We start from the raw sequence: 24781 nt of genomic DNA, 5'->3' as shown, positions 1-24781 counted from the left end.
TACCTTTGGATGGTGGGGGAAACGTGTACTATTTTACCTCACTGCCACAGGTGAGATTTCAGTCAGCAAACGGTGAAATGATGATTTTATTTTTCTTTCTCTAGTGACACTGTGACGTTCCTCTTTGTGCTTTTACTGTTGGATAAGGACTCGTCCAGCCAAAGCATTTCATGAGGAGGACTGAGAGGGGACACCCTGATGGAAGGCTCTTCGTCTCCCCACACCTCCAGGCAGGCATCTCGCAAACGGGAACGGAGTGTGGAAAGCCGGGGTGGATCACGCAGCCGGGTGACGGCCAAGCCAGCGAAGAAGATGCGGCGGACAGCGCAGTGGAATGCCGCTAACTACACGGTCCATGAGACCGACAGTGACATGCTCCTGATCATTTCCAATGAGGGCAAGGTGCAGAGGAGGCCCAGGCCCAGAAAGCCAAGGGGCAAGAGGAACAACTGCCGGCTCAGCAAGAAGCCCAGTGCTCATGCGGCGAATCCCTCTCTGCCCAAAACGAAGATGAGGGGCACCAGCTCCGAACGTGCTGAAGGTCAGCACAGCGCAACAGATCCAGAAGCAAAGGGCCAGAAAGAAGAGGAGGTTGACCGGTGGGGCCAAAAGCTTCCGATTGAAGTGTTGGTTCATATCTTCCATTACGCGGTGTCATCCGGTGGAGCTGTACCATTTCTCTGCAGGTGAGGGGCCAAGGTGGGAGAGGGTGCAGAGGAGATTTACTGGGTTGCTGCCTAGATTAGAAAGCATGTCTTATAAGGATAGGCTGAGTGAACTAGGGCTTTTCTCTTAGAGTGAGGTGACTTGATAGAGGTGTATAAGATGATAAGAGGCATAAATTGAGTGGATAACCAGAGATTTTTTTCTCAGGGCCAAAATGGTGAATATGAGATGGCGTAGTTTTAAAGTGATTGGAAGGAAGTATCGGGGTAGTTCAGAGGTAGGCTTTTTACTTGGAGTGGTAGATGCATGGATATGTGGGTGGCAGTAGAGGCAGATGCATTAGAAATGTTTAGAGTGTAGAGAAAATTTGCAAAGATGTTGCCAGGACTTGAGGACCTGAGTTATGGGGAAAGGTTAAACAGGTTAGGACTTTATTCTCCAGAGCAGGGGTGGCCAACCCTTTGACATTCCATGCGTCAATTTTTTCACGCATGAGTTCAGATGCGATATTTTCACGCACGAGGTCAGATGCGATATTTTCACGCACGAGGTCAGATGCGATTTTTTTTCACGCACGAGGTCAGATGCGATTTTTTTTCACGTACGAGTTTAGATGCGATTTTTATTCACGCATGAATTCAGATGCGATATTTTCATGCACGAGGGTACAAGAGTTGTATGGCGCATCTGAACTCATGAGTGAAAAAATTGACGTGTGGAATGTAAAAGGTTGGCCACCCCTGCTCTAGAGCGTAGGAGAATGAGGGGAGATTTGATAGAGGTATACAAAATTATGAGTGTTATAGATGGGGTAAATGTAAGCAGGCTGTTTGCACTGAGGTTGGGTGAGACTAGAATTAGAGGTTAAGGGTGAAAGGTGAAATGTTTAAGGGGAACGTGAGGAGGAACTTCACACAGAAGGTGGTGAAAGTGTGGAACAAACTGCCAGTGCAAGTGGTAGATGTGGGTTCAAACTCAACACCTAAGAGAAATTTGGATAAGTACATGATTGGGAGGGGGATGGATGGTTATAGTCTGGGTCCAGGTCGATGGACTAGGCAGATTAGTTTGGCATGGACTAGGTGGGCTGAATGGCCCATTTCTGTGCTGTAGTGTTATATGACTCTGACTCTCAACTCTTAGGTACATGGATGACATAAAAATGGAGGATTATTGGGAGGGAAGGGTTAGATTGATCTTAGCACAACATTGTGGGCCAAAGGGTCTGTACTGTGGTATACTGTTCTATGTTCTGTGTTGAGGTATTGATGTGAATGTGTGGTGACTAGTGGCATGTGAGCGTAGGGCTGATGAAAGTGGGATTTGGAGATGGATGGACACAGGAATGGAGGGTGGGGTGGCAACTAGTTCCCATGGGAGGTGGATGGTGATGAGTGCAGAATTTAGACAAGGACAGGAATTTTGTCCCAATGTCTGTGCTAATCATTAAACAGCCATTGATGCCAATCCCACACCCAATCCTATTTCATTCTCCCTGCACTCCCATTAGCTCCCCTTCGATTCCACCACTCACCTACAGTATACATTGGGGACCTCACTCCATTCGCCAAAAGCAGAAATTGCTGGTGACCAACCATTTTAATTCCTATCCCTATTCCTGTTCTGACGTGTGCCACAATGAGGCCACTCTCAGGGTGGAGGAGGTCTGGAGCCTCCAACCTGATGGCATGAACATCAATTTCTCCTTCTGTAATTTTTTTTCCATATTTTTTTCTTTTCCCCTCTCCCTTCCCTCTTCTATACCCAACTCTGGCCCCTTACCTCTTCTCACCTACCTATCACCTCCTCCTTCCCTTTCTCCTGTGGTCCACTGTCCTCTCCTATCAGATTTCTGCTTCTCCAGTTCTTCACCTTTCCCACCCACTGGGCTTCATCTATTACCTTCTAGCTTGTCCTCCCTTCTCTCCCTGCCACCTTCTTATTCTGGCGTCTTCCCCCTTCCTTTTCAGTCCTGATGAAGGGTCTTAGCCCAAAATGTCACATATGTTCATTTCCATAGATGTTTCCTGCTGAGTTCCTCCAGCATTTGGTGTGTGGTGCTCCAGGTTTATACTAGTTGATTAACCCTTTGGGTGTTCTGTACTGTCAGTGAACTTGGGAGTACTCTGGATTTGGGAGGTGGGAGGATCATGAGAGAGCTCGAGGTTGGATGTTGGAGGTGGGATAATGATTTTAAATTTTTGTTTCATACAGTTGGATAGAACAAGAATGAGAGTGACAGACTGGATATATGCGGCATGGTAGTGTGGTTAGCGCAGTGCTTTACAGCGCCAGCAGTCGGGATTCGGTTCCCATCACTGTCTGCAAGGAGCTTGTACATTCTCCGTGTGACTGTGTGTTTCCTCTAGGTGTTCCACTTCCCTTCCCCATTCCAAAGATGTACAGGTTAGAGTTAGTAAGCTATGGGCATGCTCTGTTGGCACTGGAAGTGTGCGACATTTGTAGGCCACACCTTTTCCTTGGACTGTGTTAGCTGTTTCAATGCATTTCGATTTACATGTGACAGTTAAAGCTGATCTCTATCTTTTGGCTGAGGTGTTCTTTTGACCTGATCTTTCATCCTGCATTTTGAAACAGAGTGGCTCGAGTGTGTCAGCTGTGGAATGGAGCCGCTGAGAACCCCAGACTGTGGCGCAGGGTTACCATCTCTCACTGCTGGGCCAGTCCTGGAAAGAAACTGCAGCCTGTGGTTCAGCGAAAAATCCAGAACACATTAAGCTGGCTGACAGAGAACAGGTTTGTTAAGGCGAAAGGGTCCAGTGTTGTCATTAGTGGGGTCGACAGGACTGGTTGGGATTGTCAGAGCTGATGTATTTTCAGCCGGGGGGCATAAGTGAGGGCTCTGATGTACCATGAACAGAGATGAAATGGTCTGTCTCTGAATGGACTTAAACTTCAGGAGAAGATCTGCAAGTCTGCAGAGTAATCGAGTCATACCCCACGAGGGTATAGAGGATGTCTTTAAAGGGCAATGCGGCATCAGTCATTTAGGACCGCCGTCTCCCAGGACATGCCTTCTTCTCATTCCTACCATCAGGGAGGAGGTACAGGAGCCTGAAGACACATATTCGATGTTTCAGGAACAGCTTCTTCTCTGCCATCCAGTTTCTGAATGGACAGTGAACACAAACTCACTATTTTTTTCTTTTTCCTTTGCTCCCTTTTTGTATTACTTAATTTGTTTTATGTACAGTATATATTTCATATTGTAATTTATTATGTATTGCATTGTGCTGCTGCCGCAAAACAACATATTTCACAAACACAAAATAATCTGTAGATGCTGGGATCAAAGCAACACTCACAACACGCTGGAGGAACTCAACAGGTTGGGCAGCATCTGTGGAAACGATGAGTCGACGCTTTGGGCTGGAACCCTTCGTCAGGACTGTAGAGGGAAGGGGCAGAGGCCCTATAAAGAAGGTGGAAGGAGGGTGGGAAGGAGAAGGCTGGTAGGTTCCAGGTGAAAAACCAGTAAGGGGAAAGATAAAGGGGTGGGGGAGGGGAGGCAGGGAGGGGGTAGGCAGGAAAGGTGAAGAAGGAATGGGAAATTACAATGGGTAGTAGAAGGAGGCGGAACCATGAGGGAAGTGATAGGCAGCTGGGGGAGGGGGCAGAGTGAAATAGGGATAGGGGAAGGGAGGGGGAGGGAATTACCGGAAGTTGAAGAATTCTATGTTGATACCAAGGGGCTGGGGACTACCTAGACGGTATATGAGGTGTTGCTCCTCTAATCTGAGTTTAGCCTCATCATGGCAGTAGAGGAGACCAGGTGTCATGAGGCTAAACTCAGGTTGGAGGAACAACACCTCATATACCGTCTAGGTAGTCTCCAGCCCCTTGGTATGAACATAAAATTCTCCAACTTCCGGTAATTCCCTTCCCCTCCCTTCCCCATCCCTATTTCACTCTGCCCCCTCCCCCAGCTGCCTATCACCTCCCTCATGGTTTCGCCTCCTTCTACTACCTATTGTGTTTTCTCTGATTCCTCCTTCACCTTTCCTCCCCCACCCCTTTATCTTCCCCCTTACTGGTTTTTCACCTGGAACCTACCAGCCTTCTCCTTCCCAACCTCCCCCCACCTTCTTTATAGGGCCTCTGCTCCTTCCCTCTTCAGTCCTGACGAAGGGTTCCGGCCCGAAACGTCGACTCATCGTTTCCATGGATGCTGCTGGACCTGCTGAGTTCCTCCAGTGTGTTGTGAACATATTTCACAACATATATATGTGATATTAAACCTGATTCTGAAAGCCATAGGACACAGGAGCAGAATTGGCCATTCAGCCCATCCAGCCTTGTCCGCCATTCCATCATGGCTGATCATTCCATCCCTCTCAATCGCATTCGCCTTCCTTCTCACCTTAACCTTTGACATCCTTACTGATCAAGATCCTATCAGCCTCCACTTTAATATACTCTGTGCAATGACTTGGCCTCAGCAGCTGTCAGTGGAAATGCAGATTCACCACCCTCTGGCTAAAGAAATTCGCCCTCATCTCTGTTCTAAACTCCCCACCATAGGAAACATCCTCTCACATCCAGTCTATGTAGGGCTTTCAATATTTGGTAAGTTTCAGTTAGATTCCCCCTCATTCTTCTAAACTCCAGTGAGTACCGACCCAGAGCCCTCAAACATTCATACGGTATTTTAAACATAATCCTATGGCCCACTGGGTCTGCACCTATTTTTATATTTTTACCTGCACCTGTTTTATTCTCTCCTTATTCCTATCAACCCTCTTACCTAGATTCTACCTCTGTAAGTAAGTAATGGCTCAGTCTGTCTAAGTAGACAATGGATGCGCCCGGTTTAGGACTCTACTGGGTGTGGAACAGTGTCGGCTGTGGCTGAATAAGCCGATTCTTGAGCGGCAGTCCTTGGCGCAGCTGCTGCACACGAAGGCCTCCCGTGTTGGTTTTGCTGCTTTGCAGCAGCACCGGAGTGACATCTCCGGGGCGCAGACCTGGGCGATGAAACTGGAGATCCTGGGCTGCCCAGACATCAAGATCCCCCTCTCAGCCTCGCAGATGTGGTCCAAAGGAATGGGAAGCTTGGCTACAGGAGCTGCCGGGTGGTGACGTGATACGTCATCCAACCGCCTTAGGGGCTCCACTCCGGATTTGTGTAGGGTTTACTCCTTAGCCTTCTCTTCTCCCGAAGATACCCACAAGGCAATGGGATCGGTTACCCTGGATAGGGGCCCATACCGGGTACTATCAGCTGGAGCCAGCTGAGCCCAGGACCCATGTAATTCAGGGTCGTCACGCCCTGTAGTAGCACATATGGAGCCACTACCCACTACCCACATTGTGTAAGAGACACAATAGCAAAGGTCGTTTGGCCCACTGAGTCCTTGCCGATCCATTTTTTGATTCTCCCTGCCCAAGATTCCACCACTCGCCAATCACCCCACCAACCTCCATGTCTTTGGGATGCAGCCTGGCACATCATGGAAACTAGCCTCCCTCCATGGACTTGCTGATTTGATAAAGCGGCTAGCATAATCAATGACCAACCCCCCCCCCCTCGGCAGACATTCTCTCTTCTTCCCTTTCCCATTGGGCAGAAGATGCAAAAACCTGGAAACACGTACCACCAAGCTCAAGGACAGCTTCTATCCCACTGTTATAAGCTATGGAGGCCAATTTATTGGGTATATTTAAGGCAGAGGTTCATGGGTACCTAACTAGTAAAGGCATCAAAGGTTACGGGGAGAAGGCAGGATTGAAAGGGAAAATAAATGGCAGAATGGCCTAATTCTGCTCCTACGTCTGGCGGAGTGATAGCTTGCTGTGCTACCCAAGTTGATAAGAAACATGCGGTGAAACGAGTTTAATGTGTAGATAGTTATTGGTTCTCTGAATTCGGGTTCCTTTCCTGCTATAGAGGAAGGGAACAGAGAGAGAAGTTGCCAACTGATCTGTGTTGATGTGCTTGTTTACACACAGGTTTTCACAACTTCGTGAGTTCTCTCTCTGCCACTGGAACAACCTAGTGAGTTACACCCTGAAGGTAAGCCAGTAACTTCCTCTCCTGTCACATCAGCAGCACCACTTTGTTTCAGTTCGGCTCCTTAGAACTTATTATTAAAGTACCTATATGTCATCATAATTTTTTTTATTGAGATAAAACATGGAACAGTCCCTTCATTGAAAAACCCGCACGTGACAGAAATGGACAAACAACCAGTGTGCAAAACACAATAAGTTGTGCGAATCTGAAATAAAAGAAAAAACAAATGAGCAATAAATATTAAGAATATAAGTTGTATAGTCCTTAAAACTGAGTTCATGGGTTGTGGGAAAAGTTCAATGTTGGGGTAAGTGAAATTGAGTTGAAGTTAACCTCTCTGGTTCAAGAGCCTGGTGGCTGAGGGGTAATAACTGTTCCTGAACCTGGTGGTGTGGGTTCTAAGGCTCCTGTACCACCTTACTGATGGTAGCAGACCATGACCTCAGAATCAGAATCAGTTTTAATATCACAGGCATATGTCATGAAATTTGTTAATTTCGTGGCAGCAGTACAGTGCAATATGTGATAAATATTGCAAATAAAAACAATTACAGTAAGTGTATATACAGTGCCTATAAAAACTATTCATCCCCCTTGGAAGTCTTCATGTTTTATTGTTTTAGAACATTGAATCTCCGTGGATTTAGTTTGGCTTTTTTGACACTGATCAACAGAAAAAGACACTTGCGTTTCAAAGGGAAAACAGATCTCTACAAAGTGATTTAAATTAATTACAAATATAAAACACAAAATAATTGATTGCATAAGTATTCACCTCTTTTAGTATGCCACACCAAATCATCACTGGTGCAGCCAATTGGTTTTAGGAGTCAATTAATTAGTTAAATGGAGATCATTGTGTGCAGTCAAGGTGTTTCAATTGATTGTAGTAAAAATACACCTGTATCTGGAAGGTCCAACTGCTGGTGAGGCAGTATCCTAAGAAAAACCATACCACGAAGGCAAAAGGAACACTTGAAGCAACTCCACAAAAAGTTTATAAGAAGCACAAGTCAGGAAATTGATACAAGAAAATTTCCAAGTCACTGAATTTCTCTTGAAGTACAGTTAATTCTATCATCAAGAAATGGAAAGAATATGGCACAGCTGTAAATCTGCCTAGAGCAGGCCATCCTCAAAAACTGGGTGACTGTGCAAGAGGGGTACTGGTGAGGGAGGCCACCAAGAGATCTATGACAACTCTGGTGGAGTTACAAGCTTCTATGGTTGAGATGGGAGAGTCTGCACCTACAACTGTTGGTCGTGTGCTCATCCAGTCACAGCTTTATGGGAGAGTGGCAAACGGAAAGCTACTGTTGAAAGAAACTCACATGAAATCTCAGCTAGAGTTTGCCAGAAGGCTTGTGGGAGTCTGAAGTCAGCTGGAAGAAAGTTCTATGATCTGATTAAACCAAATTTGAGCTTTATGGTCATCAGACTTGCCATTTTAATAGTAAGATTCTTGGCAGTGTGGAGGATCAGCGAGATCTTGGGGTCCGTGTCCATAGAACTCTCAAAGATGCTGCGCAGGTTGACAGTGTTGTTAAGAAGGTATATGTTGTGTTGGCCTTCATCAACTGTGGGATTGAGTTTAAGAGCCGTGAGGTAATGTTACAGCTATACAAAACCTTAGTTAGACCCCACTTAGAGTACTGTGTTCAGTTCTGGTCACCTCCTTGCAGGAGGGATGTGGATACTGTAGACAGAGAGTGTAGAGAACATTTACAAGGATGTTGCCTGGATTGGAGAGCATGCCTTATGAGAATGGGTTGAGTGAACTTGTCCTTGTAGCGACGGAGGATGAGAGGTGACCTGATAGAGACGTATAAGATGACGAGAGGCATTGATCGTGTGGGTAGCCAGAGGCTTTTTCCCAGGGCTGAAATGGCTAACACGAGGAGGCATAGTTTTAAGTTGCTTAGAAGTAGGTACAAGGGGGATGTCAGAGGTAAGTTTTTCCACACACACAGTGGTGGGTGTGTAGAATGCACTGCCAGCGACGGTTGTAGGGGTGGATACAATAGGGTCTTTTGAAAGACTCTCGGATAGATAAATGGAGTTTAGAAAAATAGAGGGCTATGCAGAAGGGAAATTGTAGGCAGTTTCAAGAGTAGGTTACATGGTCGGCACAATATTATGGGCCAAAGAGCCTGTAACGTGCAGTAGATTTCTATGTTCTTGTTCATGCTAGAATCATTCCTGTCATACACATGCTCGTAGCTTGTTAAGCAGCCTCATGTGTGGCACCTTGTCAAAGGCCTTCTGAACATCTAACTACACAACATGAACAGTGAAGACATGCAGAACATTTATTCAGTTCATCCCCTATTACTATCATTTCAGCATTGTTTTCCAGCAGTCCGATATCCACTCTCACCTCTCTTTTACACTTTATGTATCTGAAGAAATATTTAGTATCCTCTTTAATATTATTGGCTGGCTTACTTTTGTATTCCATCTTTACCTGTTATTGCCACCAAAGGTACATCTACTAAATACTGACTTGAAAGAGGTGAATACTTATGCAATCAATTATTTTGTGTTTTATATTTGCAATTAATTTAGATCGCTTTGTAGAAATCTGCTTTCACTTTGACACAAAGGTGTCTTTCTCTGTTGATCAGTGTCAAGAAAGCCAGATTAAATCCACTATGATTCAATGTTGTAAAACTAAAACATGAAAACTTCCAAGGGGGTGTGAATAGTTTTTATAGGTACTGTATGTATATTAAATAGTTAAATTAAATAAGTAATGCAAAAACAGAAATTTTAATAAGTAGTGTGGTAGTGTTCGTGGGTTCAATGTCCATTCAGGAATCAGATGACAGAGGGGAAAAAGCTGTTATACCACCAGGTTCAGGAACAGCTACTACTCCTCAACAATCAGGCTTTTGAACGAAAGGAGGTAACTACACTCATTTAAGGACTCTTTTGTCTTCTTATTTCATGCTTATTATTTATTGCTATTTATTCATATCTGCACTTACGCAGTTTGTTGTCCATTGACCCTGTTCACAGTTACTGTTCTATAGATTTGCTAAGTATGCTCACAGAAAGAGAATCTCAGGTTGTATTCCGGTGGCCCAATCAGCGGCAGGAGCAGGCCACAGCGACGTGGTTTGTCACAGGTCAGCAACGCTTGTTTAAAGGGGGAGCTTTGTGGTATTCAGGGTCATTCTGGTGGCACAATCAGTGGCAGGAGCAGGCCACAGCAGCAAGGTTTCTCGCAGTTTAAAAGTACAAAAGGGATGGCCATTGTTGGGGCAGAGTAGGCCAGTGGTGAGAGTAGGAGTGTCAGGCTTTGGCTCAAAGAGGCATTGGCTCTGGGTAAGCTTCTGTTAAGGTTCCCTTTTTTCTCTCTCGTTGTATCTAGTGTGGTAAATGGCTGTTGTGTGTTCTCCATACTGGATATTGGTGAGACTGTGTTAAGTATCTGGAGCAGCAGCTGGATGTCCTTCAGCTTGTACAGTGGAGTGGGGAGATAACTGATCGGAGGTACAGAGAAGTAGTCACCCCTAAGTTGCAGGAGGTGAGTAGCTGGGTGATTGTCAGCAGAAATGGAAATGTAAATAGGCAGTTAGTGCAGAGCACCCCTGTGGCTATTCCCCTCAAAAGTAAGTATACTGTTGTGGGGTATGACCTCCTAGGGGAATGCCACTGCAGGTTACTGGTACTGAGCATGGGTCTGTGACACAGAAGGGAAGGAGGGAGAAAAGGGGTGCGGTAGTGATAGGGGAGTCAATAGTCAGTGGAACAGACAGGAGATTCTGTGGACGTGTATGGGATACCCGAATGGTATGTTGCCTCCCAGGTGCCAGGGCCAGGGATGTCTCAGATCGCGTCCACAACGTTTTGGAGGGGGAGGGAGGGCAGCCAGATATCTTGGTACATACTGGTACCAATGATATAGGAAGGAAAAGCAAAGGGGTCCTGAAAAGAGAATTTGGAGAGCCAGGCAGAAAGGTAGCCAGCGACATGCTAAAGGTAGATAAGGGTAGAGAAGGGATAATTTGGCAGAATAATGTGTGGCTGAGATGCTGGTGCAGTGGGACAGGGCTTCAGGTTCTTGGATCATTGGGATCTCCTGGGGGAGGTATGACCTGTCGAAAGTGATGGGTTGCACTTGAACCCAAGGGGGACCGATATTCTCACGGGCAAATTTGCTAGAGCTGTTGGGGAGGGTTTTATCTAATCTGACGGGGGGGGGTGGAACTGGAGTGAAGGGACTCAGGATAAGAAGGATGGTAAAAAAGCAAAGATTGCTGTCAGACTTAAGATAGGGCAGGTAGATGATAGGACAAAATTGTAGCTAGCAGAGTGAGTACCAGTGCATTAGGGATGCAGAATCAAGAAGGGTAGCAAATACAGTACTCAAAGTGTTGTATCTCAATGCACGGAGTATAAGAATTTAGGTGGATGATCCAGTTACAGTATTACAAATTGTCAGGTATGATGTGGACATCACTGAATTGTGGTTAAAGGGAGCAGAATAGCCAAAGTTACACGTTGTATCGGAGGGATAGGAAGGTAGGCAGAGGGGATGGCATGGCTCTGCTGGTAAAGAATGGCATCAAATCAGTAGAAAGATGTAACATAGGATCAGAAGACGTTGAATCCTTGTAGGTTGAGTTAAGAAACTGCTACGGTAAAATGACCCTCATGGCAGTTATGTACAAGCCTCCCAATAGTAGCTGGGATCTGCACCACAGATTACAACAAGAAATTGAAAAGGCATGTCAAAAGGGCAATGTTACGATAGTCATGGGAAATTTCAACATGCAGGTCGATTGGGAGAATCAGGTTGGTAATGGATCTTGAGAGTGAGTTTGTTGAATGTCTATGAGATGACTTTTTAGAGCAGTTTGTCATTGAGCCTACTAGGAGATCAGCTATACTGGTTTGGGTGTTATGTAATTAACCGGAAGTGATTAGGGAGCTTAAGGTAAAAGAACCCTGAAGCGACAGTGATCACAATATGATAGAGTTCAACTTGAAATTTGATAGGGAGAAAGTGAAGTCTGACGTAGCAGTTGAGTAAAGAAAATTACAGGGGTATGAAAGAGGAGTTGGCCAAAGTAAATTGGAAGGAGCTGCTGGCAGGGATGTCAGCAGAGCAGCACTGGCGTGAGTTTTTGGGAAAAATGAAGAAGGTGCAGGATAGATGAATTTCAAAAACAAAGAAATACTCAAATGCCAATATAGTACAACGGTGGCTGACAAGGGAGGTCAAAGCTAATGTAAAAGCAAGAGGGATTGCATACAGCAAAGCAAAATTAGCAAGTAGACAGAGGATTGGAAAGCTTTTTAAAAACCTACAGAGGGAAACTAAAAGAATCATTAGGAGGGAAAAGTTGAAATATGAAAGCAAGCTAGAAAATTCAAAAATCTGAGATGCAAAGGGACTTGGGAGTCTGTGCAGAGCACCGTAAAGGTTAACTTGCAGGTTTCAGTTGGTGGTGAGGAAGGCAAATGCAATGTTAGTATACATTTCAAGAGGTCTAGAATACAAAAGCAAGATGTGGTGCTGAGGACTCACCTTGAGTACTGTGAACAGTTTGGGGCTCCTCATCTAAGAAATGATGTCCTGGCATTGGAGAGGGTTCAGAGGAGGTTCACAAGGACGATTCTGGGAATAAAAGTGTTATTTTACAAGGAAAGTTTGATGGCTCTGGGTCTGTACTTGCTGGCATTTAGAAGGATGAGGGGGATCTCATTGAAACCTTTGGAATGTTGAAAGGCCTAGACAGACTGGATGTGGAAAGGATGTTTCCCATGGTGGGGGACTCTAGGACAAGAGGGCATAGGCTCAGGATAGAGGGGGGTCCATTTAAAACAGTGCTGCAGAGAAATTTCTTGAGCCAGAGGGCGGTGAAGTTGTGGAATTTGTTACCGCAGGTAGCTGGGGAGGCCAGATTGTTGGGTGTATTTAAGGCAGAGCTTGATAGGTTCGTGATTGGACACAGCATTTATGACTACGGGAAGAAGGCCGGGAAGTGGGGCTGAGGAGGGGGAAGAAAAGGATCAGCCGTGACTGAATGGTGGAACAAACTCGATGGGCCAAATGGCCTATTTGTGCTCTTATGTCTTATAGTATGTGATGGCATATATTAACTCTGATAGTAAATTTTACTTTGAACTTTGAATTTTGTTCCTGAATCATTGATTGTGTGCATTCAGGCTTCTGTACCTCCTTCCTGATGGTAGCAATGAGAAGAGAGCATGTCCTGGGTGGTGGGAATCCTTAATTATGGATACTGTCTTTCTGAGGCAGCGTCCTTAAAGATGTCTTGGATACTATGCAGGCTAGTACCCATGATGGAGCTGACTAATTTTACAGCTCTCTGCAGTTTACTTCGATTTTCATTTTTAAATCTTTTTTATTAATTATTATTGAAGATCAATGAAAAAAAAATTAAAGTAATCAAGTCAACATGTCAATATGTACAATAAGAAATTAAATTACCAAATAGCTGATTAACAAAGCTAAACAATATATCAATAATAAGTGTTGAGAATGTTTTTTGGAAAAAAGAAAGAAAAAAGAACCCCCACGAACTAAAACAAAAAAAACCCTGCTAACGAAAATAAACGAAAAGAAAAAAAACTCATTGGGAGCACAACCCCGGAGCTATACGCCATATAAGCTTCCATAAAAGAAAAACATCAATCTGTCAACTCAAATCTATTTAAACAAGAATCAGAAGGAAACCATCTTAATTAACTCAAATCAGATGATTGAAGCGGGCAAAAGAACTCCACCTTTTCTCAAAGTCAAATCGAGGATCAAAAGTTCAACTTCTGATTTTCTCCAAGCTAAGACCTGAGGGAACCATTGTATCAAAGTGGGAGCAGAGGCATCTTTCCATTTCAATAAAGTAGCCCTTCTGGCCAATAATGTAACAAATGCAATTACAGGTTGGTCTGATATAGAAATACCATGAATATATTGATGGATTATACTGAACAAAACTGTGAATTTATTAGGTTGTAAATTAATTTTTAAAGCTTTAGAAATTGTAGAGAAAATAGATTTCCAAAACTGTTTCAATACAGAACACGACCAAAACATAGGTGTCAATGTAGCTGTCTCGGGTTTACATCTATCACACTAACTATCAACATTAGGAAACATTTTAGACAGTCTCTCCTTTGTCAAAGAGTAACGATGTACAATTTTAAATTGAATTAAAGAGTGACTGGCACAAATCGAAGAAGAATTAACCAACTTCAAAATTCACAACCAATCCTCTGTTATCAAGGTCATGTTAAGCTCTCTTTCCCAATCTTGCTTAATCTTAAGTGAAGGGTAATTATACTGTTGTAACAGTAAATTATAAATTTTCCCAATAAAACCTTTCACTAAAGGATTCATTTTTAACATAATGTCTACCAGGTCAGAATCCTGTATATATGGAAAATTACTTAAATATTCTTGTAAGAAATGTCTGACCTGAAGATATTGCAAGAAATGTGAGTACAAGAGAGAGTAACACACATCAAAATTGCTGGTGAATGCAGCAGGCCAGGCAGCATCCCTAGGAAGAGGTACAGTCGACGTTTCGGGCCGAGATGTCGACTGTACCTCTTCCTGGAGATGCTGCCTGGCCTGCTGTGGTCACCAGCAACTTTGATGTGTGTTGCTTGAATTTCCAACATCTACAGAATTCCTCGTGTTCACGAGAGAGAGTATTTAGTTACTAATTTCTCAAAAGACATCAATTGGCCTTCTTGGAACAGATCCATGAAGAAATAGACTCCTTTATTCCTCCAAAGAAAAAAGGCAGGATCACTTAATGAGGGTTTAAATAAATAATTTCGATAAATTAAACCAAGAAGGTTAAATTTTTTGAGATTAAAAAAATTACGTAACTGGTACCAAATTCGTAACAACTTGCTCAATCATAGGATATAAATTTAGATTAGAAATTCTGGCCAGTTGTACAGGTGAAGAAGCTCCTAATAACGAGGTTAAGTAAAATTGTCTCACAGCTTTCAATTCCAAATCAGCCAAAGGTGGTCGTTCATTTTTATCAACGCAATATAGCCAGGGACACATATAAAGTATATTAACAGCCCAATAGTACATTCTTAAATTGGGCAGAGCAAGACCTCCATCCTTTTTTAATTTTTGTAAATGATATTTTCCAAATAAAAGATGAAGTAATAGAATCAACCTGATCAAAAAATTTCTTAGTTAAAAAAATAGGAATATTTTGAAATACATAAAAATTTTGGTAAAATCATCATTTTAACTGCATGAATTTGGCTAGCTAATGAAAGTGTAAATGGATTCCATCTACAAAATAATTGCTTCATAAAATCCACTAAAGGAGCCAAGTTAGCTCTATAAAGGTCTCTGTGATTTTTAGTGATGATAATACATAAATATTTAAGGGAGTCCGTAACTTTAAAAGGAATGTCATCATATATAGAAGCAGAATCATTTAGAGGAAATAATTCACTTTTATGAAGGTTTAATTTATATCCCGAAAACTTTCCAAATTCATTTAATAATTTCAATAAACTATGAATGGATTCTTCAGGATTTGAAACATAAACTAAAAGATCATCAGCATAAAGGGAGATCTTATGAATAGTCCCATTTATGGAAATTCCATGGATATCTTTAGCTTCACGAAGTGCAATGGCCAAGGGTTCCGGCTCCGAATTAAGTAACAGTGGACTTAACAGACATCCTTGTCTCGTACCCCGCGAGAGTCGAAAAAAAGGAGATCCGCAATTATTAGTAATAACAGTAGCAATAGGGCTTTTATATATCATTCTAATCCACTTATTAAAGTTAGTGCCAGAGTAGAATTTCTCTAAAAGGTTCAATAAATATTTCCATTCAACTCTCAAATGCCTTTTCAGCATCAAGAGAAACAACATATTGGGGAGTCTTAGAAAGGGGTGAGTATATAACATTTAACAGTCTCCGAGTATTAGAGAAGGAATAACGGCCTTTTATAAAACCTGTTTGGTCCTGAGAGATAATTTTAGCTGGAATATTCTCCAGTCGATTAGCCATTATTTTTGAAAGAATTTTAGCATCCACATTTAATAATGAAATAGGTCTATATGAAGCGTAGTCAGTAGGGTCTTTATCTTTCTTAAGAATTAAAGAAATAGAAGCTTCATAAAATGTGGGAGGTAACTCTCCTATCAAAAAAGACTCTTTGTGTTTCCAACATGTATGGAGAAAGCAATTTTTCAAATTTTTTATAAAATCCTACAGAATAATCATCAAATCCAGGAGCTTTACCACATTGCATTGAAAGAATAGCTTTCTGAATTTCTTTTTCAGTAATAGGAGTATCAAGAGTTTATTGATCTTCAAAAGAAATTCTAGGAAAATCAATCTTTTGCCAAAAGGCAAACACGAGGAAATCTGCAGATGGTGGAATTTCAAGAAACACACATAAAAGTTGCTGGTGAACGCAGTCCTGACGAAGGGTCTCGGCCAGATGCTGCCTGGCCTGCTGCGTTCACCAGCAACTTTTATGTGTGTTTTTTGTAAAAAGGCATTCATCTTAGAAGGATCAACTAGAAACTGAGATTTATAAACTTCAATGTAAAAGTCTTGAAAAATTTTATTAATGTCTTCATAATTTCAAGCTAAACTACTGTCTCCCTTACAAATTTTTAAAATTTGTCTTTTAGCTCTAGCTGTTTTTAATTAAGATGCTCATAGCTTATTTTCCAAGATTGGACTCATAAGCCACTTGAGAGCCCATAAGTAGATCAACAGAACGAAGACCATCATCCTCAACCTCGAGGGATAACCACGACGAATAGCTTATTATTTTTATCTCCAAACACATAAAATTGACTTTTCAATTTAAGCAAATTTCTTTCAATAGGATAAGTTAATAGTAAATTATATTGTGATGAGTTCAACCCTTTGTTTAAATAAATCAGTGTTAGGAGAGATTGCATAAATATTATCCAAATCTTTAATTTGTTTTGAAATCTTATCTAACTCTATTTTTGTCTGTTTCTTAAGCTTAGCTAAATAGGAGATTATCTGACCTCACAAATATGCTTTAAATGTATCCCATATAATCAATTTCGACACATCTCCCGTATTGTTAAAAAGAAAAAAATCTTTTATCTGAGTCTCAATAAATTTGACAAAGTCCAAACTTTGTAATAAATTTTCTGGAAAACGCCAAGGCAGGCTTGCAATACCAACATCATTCAATTCAAAAGCTAAGCTTAAAGGCTCATGATCCGAAACAATCATAGCATCATATTCGCATTTCTGGACTTCGGACAAAAATCAGAAATCAGCTATAAAATAATCGATTCTCAAATATTTTTTGTGAACATGTGAATAAAAGGAATAATCTCTGTCATTAGGATGTAGATGTCTCCAAATTTTGACCAGACCATAACCGATTAAAAAAGAGTTAATAAGTGATGCTGAATAACTTGGAAGCCGCTGATTGGTTGAACTCTTGTCAATCAAAGGATTTAAACAACAGTTAAAATCACCACTCATTAACAACATATATTCATTTAAATCTGGCAATAAACCAAATACGTTTTTAAAAAAAAGGATCATGTACATTAGATTAACCAGGACAATTTTTCTATTACAAATTGTTCCTTTGACAATTAAAAATCTACCATTAGTATCTGACACAATGTCTTCTTGGATAAATAAAATATTAGGTTTATTAAAAATAGATACTCCCTTTGTTTTATTTTGACGAGTAGCATGATATTGAAGGCACTTCCACATTTAAAAAAAACTATTTTGATCGCCCATTCTGATATGCGTTTCTTGCACAAAGTCAGAATGCCCTCCACGGTACATCTGTACTGGATGGTGAAGTTGCAGTGAGGGAATCTGAAATTGGTGGGGTTGGTAAGTCATGGGCATGCTCTGATCTTGCTGGAGATGTGGTGACACTTGCTGGATGCCCCCAGCACGTGCTCGGACTATGTTGGCCATTGATGCAAATGACACATTTCAGGTACTAGGATGAGCTTTATTTGTCACATGTACATTGAAACAGTGAAATGCGATACTTGCATTTGATGTACGTTTCAATGTACATGTGATAGACAAATGAAACTAATCTTGAAATATAGATGTGTTGTTGAGAATTAACTTTGAGTTCATTGTCAAATGTACATGCCTGTACAGGTGCAATAAAAAACAGAACAGCACCACAGTCACATAGCATCACATAAAGAGTGCTTACAATTAAATCATAAACTGCTCAATTTTTAGAAGAAAGAACTCAATTAAAACAAAAAGAAGTCCTTTTTATTGCAAAGTGGTCAGTATTGTAATGATTAGGCTTGAGCTAGATGTTTAAGAACCGAATGGTCTAAAGGAATTAGCTGTTCTTGAACCTACGGGAAGGGTTTGTCTGATGGAGAGCACTTGGTAAATGCACTCCGTACATATGCACATTTATAAACATACAAACATTACTTTGTCATGCTGTTGTTAAGGTGCTGAGAGTGCGCACCTCAGTGTCTCCCCCCCCCCAGTATATTCTAGTAAAGGGTTGGCTTTATGGTGCCCTTCCCACCATACACTGTGGAATATTCTATTTCTTTGGTAATGGGGATATGAAAATATGTATATGTTGTTTGTATACTGTATTTAAGGTAGCTACTTCTTATTTTGTAATATGATTGTAACTACATTGTGGGTGCATCATATTTTAATTCAAAGTTCAAAGTAAAATTTATTTCAGAGCACATTCAATCCTGAGATTCTTTCTCTGCAGGCATACTTAGCAAACCTATAGAATGGTATCTGAGTGTAGTTATTCCCTTGCAAGTCCTGAGGTGCTTCTACCTTCTACCTGATGGCAGTAGTGAGAAAAGAGCATGGTCTGGGTGGTGAGGATCTTTGATGATAGATGCTGCTTTTCTATGGCAGCGTTTCATGTAGATGTGCTCAATGGTTGGGAGGGTTTTACCCATGATGTACTGGGCTGAATCCACTACCTTTTGTAGGATTTTCTGCTGAATTAAAGATGGTATGTCCCTGTGTCTAAAAAAAATAACGGAGCTGATTGCTGTCAGTAGCTGGAAGAGATCGAGCTGCTAGGAGTTCACACTGAAAATAGTATGGAGCTATTCTGGTAGATATCTTTTGTAAATATTGGCAGATTTCTTTTCGTGATTTTTATAAGTTTGATTTTTTTTTTGATGCACCAAGTAAACACCCTGGCACAAAAGTGCTAAGCAACTCCAGCCATCTTTTCTTTAGTCAAAACCCACATATACGTAACAGTTTGTGTTCAGTTCTAGTTGCTTCATCGTAGGAAGGATGTGGAAGCTTTAGAGAGGGTACAGAAGAGATTTACCAGAATACTGCCTGGGTTAGAGAACTTGTCTTATGAAAATAGATTGACTGAGAAAGGGTGATGAATCTGTGGAATTTGTTGCCACTGACAGCTGTGCAGGCCAGTTCATTGGGTTTATTTAAAGCAGAGGTTGATAGGTTCTTGATCAGTCAGGGTGTCAAAGGTTATGGGCAGAAGGCAGCAGAATGAGGTTGAGAGGGATAATAAATCAGCCATTATGGACTGCTAGAGCAGATTCGATGGGCCGATTGGCCTAATTCTTCATCTGTGTCTTATGTTTGTACTGTTAAATGTACCAAATGTACCTTCCTCTGCCAACACCCCAGCAGTGTGTTCCACGCATCTGCCACTCTTTGTAACCACAAACAACAGAAAGTTTGCAGATGCTGGAAATCCAAAGTAATACACACATAATGCTGGAGGAACTCAGCAGGGCTAGGCAGCATCTATGGAAAAAAGTGAACAGTTACAGTTTCAGGCCGAGAATATGAAGGGTCTCAGCCAAAAGGTTGACTGTTCACTCATTTCCTTAGATGCTGCCTGGCCTGCTGAGTTCCTCCAGCATTCTGTGTGTGTCACTCCCTGTGTAAGAAACCTACCTCTGACATCCATCCTATACCTTAAAATTGTGCCCCCTGATATTAGCCATTTCTACCCTAGGAAAAAGTATGTGGGTGCCCACTTGACTTATACTTCTTGTATATTTGAAGTTTTCTCTTGTTGTACCTCAATACGCTGTTAAGTGAATTGATCTGTATGAACAGTACGCAGGATACGTTTTTTACTGTACCGTACCTTGGATGTGTTCAGTAAGTGGAAGGCCTTCAAAGGCGAAATTCTGAGAGTGCAGAGTTTGCATGTTCCTGCCAGGATTAAAGGCAAAGTTAACAGGCACAGGGAACCTTGGTTTTCAAGGGATATTGGCGATCTGGTTAAGAAAGAGAGGTGTATAGCAGGTATAGGCAACAAAGAACAAATGAGGAAGAGTATAGAAAATGTAAGAAAATACGAAAGAAGGAAATCAGGAAGGCAAAAAGAAGACATGAGGTTGCTTTGGCAGATAGTGTGAAGGTAAACCAGAAGGGTTTCTACAAGTATATTAAGAGTAAAAGGATAGTAAGGGATAAAATTAGTCCCCTAGAAGATCAGAGTGGTCGTCTATGTGTGGAGCCTCATGAGATGGGGGGATCTTAAACAGTTTTTTGGCATCAGTATTTACTCAGGAAACTGGCATAGCGTATATGGAAGGAAGGGAAACAAGCAGTAGTGTCATAGAACATATAGAGATTAAAGAGGAGGAGGTGCTTGCTGCCTTACAGCGAATAAAGGTAGATAAATCCCCCGGGCCTGACATGATATTTCCTTGGACCTTGAGAGAGACTAGTGTAGAAATTGCAGGGGCCCTGGCAGGAATATTTAAAATGTCCTTAGCCACGGGTGCGGTGCCGGAGGATTGGCAGGTAGCTCATGTTGTTCCGTTGTTTAAAAAAGGCTCCAAAAGTAAACTGGGTAATTACAGGCTGGTAAGCCTGACATCAGTAGTAGGTAAATTATTGGAAGGTGTTCTGAGAGATCAGATATACAAGTATTTGGACAGCCAAGGGCTGATTAAGGATAGTCAGCATGGCTTTGTGTGTGTTTAACGAATCTTGTAGAGTTTTTCGAGGAGGTTACCAAGAAGGTAGATGAAGGAAAGGTTGTGGATGTTGTCTACATGGACTTTAGTAAGGCCTTTGACAAGGTCCCACATGGGAGGTTAGTTCAGAAGGTTCAGACACTAGGTAAGCATGGAAAGGTCTGTGTGGGAGAAGACAGAGAGTGGTAGTGGATGATTGCTTCTCAGACTGGAGGCCTGTGACTAGTGGTATGCCTCAGGGATCTGTGCTGGGACCATTGTTGTTTGTTGTCTATATCAATGATCTAGATGATAATATGGTAAATTGGATCAGCAAGTTTGCCGATGACACTAAGATTGGAAGCGTTGTGGACAGCGAAGAAGGCTTTCAAAGTTTGTAGAGGGATCTGGACCAACTGGAAAAATGGGCCAGAAAATGGCAGATGGAATTTAATGCAGACAAGTGTGAGGTGTTGCATTTTGGAAGGACAAATCAGGGTAGGACATACACAGTAAATGGTAGGGCACTGAGGAGTGTGGAGAAACGAAGAGATCTGGGAGTTCAGATGCATAATTCCCTGAAAGTGGCGTCACAGGTAGACAGGGTTGTAAAGAAGGCTTTTGGCATCCTGGCATTCATAAATCAAAGTATTGAGTATAGGAGTTGGGATGTTATGGTGTGGTTGTATAAGACATTGGTGAGGCCAAATTTGGAGTATTGTGTGCAGTTCTGCTCACCTAACTATAGGAAGGATATCAGTAAGATTGAAAGAGTGCAGAGAAGATTTACTAGGATGTTACTGGGTCTTCAGGAGTTGAGTTACTGGGAAAGATTGAACAGGTTAGGACCTTATTCCTTGGAGTGTAGAAGAATGAGGGGGGATTTGATAGAGGTTTACAAAATTATGAGGGGTATAGACAGAGTAAATGTGAGTAGGCTCTTTCCACTTAGATTAGGAGAGATAAATACGAGAGGACATGGCTTTAGGGTGAAAGGGGAAAGGTTTAGGGGGAACATTAAGGGGAACTTCTTCACTCAGAGAGTGGTGGGAGTGTGGAACGAGCTGCCATCTGATGTGGTAAATGCGAGCTCACTCTTAAGTTTTAAGAATAAATTGGATAGATACATGGATGGGAGAGGTTTGGAGGGTTATGGACTGGGTGCAGGTCAATGGGACTAGTGGAATAAAGTTTCGGCACAGACTAGAAGGGCCGAATGGCCTTTTTTCTGTGCTGTAGTGTTCTATGATTCTATGGAAACTGTGACAATAATAAACCAAGTTACCAATTTAAATTTCCTTCCATTCTTTTTGTTCCAAGGAGACAGGACCAGCTTCTCCAGTCTGATGTTGTCACTGAAATCTCTCGTTCATGGAGACTCCAGTAAATCTGTTTTATGCACTCTAATTCTGTTTGATTTGAGAGCAGTGTTGAGTTCAATGTAAATTTATTTTCAATGTACTTGTCCTATCCTGAGAGTCATTTTCTTGCAGGCATTCACAGTAGAACAAAGAATACAATCAATCTATTTACATCGGACATGTTATGTATTTATATTGATTGTGTTTTTTTATCCTATTGAGTTATTTTTGTTCTGCATCGGATCCAGAGTAACAATTACTTCATTCTTCTTTACATTTGTCTACTGGAAATGACATTAAACATTTCGAATCTGAAAGTACAATCGAATCAATGAAAAATTACACACAAAGGCAGACAAACAACTAATGCACAAAAGACAAAGTGCAAGTACTAATAATAAATAAATAAATAAACAAGCAATGCTGATAACATGAGTTGTACTTAAGATGTAGAGACTAAGTTATTCCATTGTTCTTAGAATATCACCATCTCTCCCCAGGCTGTCGCTGAGTCCTGTCCTCACTTAACCTCCTTGCGACTGACCAACTGTAATGGTGTCTCATCCGATGTCTTTGAAGCGCTGGCTACCCATTCCCAGAAGCTGGAAAGTCTGAATCTACAGCATTCAGTGGTAAGACGTTTGAAAGTTTTTGCAGCTGAGTTGTGAATGAATTCCCCGGTTATTTATTTAGAGATACAGTGCAAAACAGGTCCTTCCACCCAATGAACCATGCCACTTAGCAAGCTATAGACCATAAGATCTAGGAGCAGAGTTAGGCTGTTCGGCCCATCGAGTCTGCCCTGCCATTCAATTATGGGCTGATCCAATTCTTCCAGTTATCCCCCCTCCATTGCCTTCTCCCCATACCCTTTGATGCCTTGGCTAATCAAGAACATATCTATCTCTGCCTTAAATACACCCAATGACTTGGTCTCCACAGCCTCTCTTGGCAACAAATTCCACAGATTTACCACCCTCTGACTAAAGTAATTTCTCTGCATCACTGTTTTAAATGGATGTCCTTCAATCCTGAAGTTAAGCCCTCTTGTCCTAGACTCCCCTACCATGGGAAATAACTTTGTCATATCTAATCTGTTCAGGTCCTTTAACGTTCGGAATGTTTCTATGAGATCCCCCCTCATTCTCCTGAACTCCAGGGAGTACAGCCCAAGAGCTGCTAGACATGCCTCATAAGGTATCCCTTTCATTCCTGGAATCATTCTCGTGAATCTTCTCTGAACCTTCTCCAATGTCAGTATATCCTTTCTAAAATAAGCAGCCCAAAACTGCATACAATACTCCAAGTGTGGTCTCATGAGTGCCTTATAGAGCCTCAATATCACATCCCTGCTCTTATATTCTCTACCTCTAGAAATGAATGCCAACATTGCATTCGCCTTCTTCACAACCAACTCAACCTGGAGGTTAACCTTTAGAGTATCCTGCACAAGGACTCCCAAGCCCCTTTGTATGTCTGCATTTTGAATTCTCTCCCCATCTAAATAATAGTTTGCCTGTTTGTTTCTTCCATCAAAGTGCATGACCATACACTTTCCAATGCTGTATTTCATTTGCCACTTCTTTGCCCTTACCCCTAAACTATCTAAGTCTCTCTGTTTCTTCAAGACTACCTGCTCCTCCACCTATCTTTGCATCATCGGCAAATTTAGCCACAAATCCATTAATCCCATAGTCCAAATCATTGACATACATCGTAAAAAGCAGCAGTCCCAACATCGACCCCTGTGGAACTCCATTGGTAACCGGCAGCCAGCCAGAATAGGATCCTTTTATTCCCACTGTCTGTTTTCTGCCGATCAGCCAATGCTCCTCCCATGTTAGTAACTTCCCTGTAATTCCATGGGCTCTTATCTTGCTAAGCAGCCTCAAGTGTGGCACCTTGTCAAAGGCCTTCTGAAAATCCAAGTACACCACATCTACTGCATCTCCTTTCTCTACCCTGCTTGTAATTTCGTCAAAAAATTGTAGTAGGTTTGTAAGGCAGGATTTTCCTTTCAGGAAACCATGCTGGCTTTGGCCTATCTTGTCATGTGCCTCCAGGTACTCCATAATCTCATCCCTCACAATCGATTCCAACAACCTTCCAACCACTGATGTCAGGCTAACAGATCTAAGGTTACTCTCTGCTGCCTCCCACCCTTCTTAAATAGCAGAGTAACATTTGCAATTTTCCAGTCGTCCGGTACAATGCCAGAATCTATTCGATTCTTGAAAGATCATTGTTAATGCCTGTGCAATCTTTGCAGCTACTTCCTTCAGAATCCATCAGGTCCAGGAGATTTATCCACCCTCAGACCATTAAGCTTCCTGAGCACTTTCTCAGTCGTAATTTTCACTGCACATACTTCACTTCCCTGACACTCCTGAATGTCTGGTATACTGCAGATATCTTCCACTGGGAAGACTGTTGCAAAATATGCATTCAGTTCCTTTGTGTCTCTCATTACAATATCTCCAGCATCATTTTCTAATTGGTCCTATATCTACCCTTGACTCTCTTTTACCCTTTATATACTTCAAAAAGCTTTCAGTATCTTCTTTGATATTAGTTGCCAGCTTCCTTTCCTAATTCATCTTTTCCTTCCGAATGATCTCCTTAGTGTCCTTCTGCAAGTTTTTAAAAGCTTCCCAATCCTCTATCTTCCCACTAGCTTTGGCTTCCTTGTATGCCGTCTCTTTTGCTTTTACTTTGGCTCTGACTTCACTTGTCAGCCATGATAGTGTCCTCCTTCCATTTGAAAATTTCTTCT

General features: G+C 42.0%; 1 protein-coding gene across 3 annotated transcripts in view; it reads left to right on the top strand.

Moving 5' to 3' along the window:
* Positions 1-24781, top strand: part of LOC134344581 (F-box/LRR-repeat protein 6-like) — a 50994-nt gene that overhangs the window by 3702 nt on the left and 22511 nt on the right. For all 3 annotated transcript variants that reach the window (XM_063044642.1, XM_063044643.1, XM_063044644.1), the window contains exons 2-5: positions 105-686; positions 3265-3423; positions 6637-6700; positions 22509-22640. In XM_063044642.1, the coding sequence (XP_062900712.1) occupies positions 199-686; positions 3265-3423; positions 6637-6700; positions 22509-22640 (843 nt within the window). In that variant the 5' untranslated portion in view covers positions 105-198. The remainder of the gene's footprint in view (positions 1-104; positions 687-3264; positions 3424-6636; positions 6701-22508; positions 22641-24781) is intronic.

The sequence above is a fragment of the Mobula hypostoma genome, chromosome 3, assembly GCF_963921235.1.
Source record: "Mobula hypostoma chromosome 3, sMobHyp1.1, whole genome shotgun sequence".
Lineage (NCBI taxonomy): Eukaryota > Metazoa > Chordata > Chondrichthyes > Myliobatiformes > Myliobatidae > Mobula > Mobula hypostoma.
This window is presented reverse-complemented; position numbering and strand designations above follow the sequence as displayed.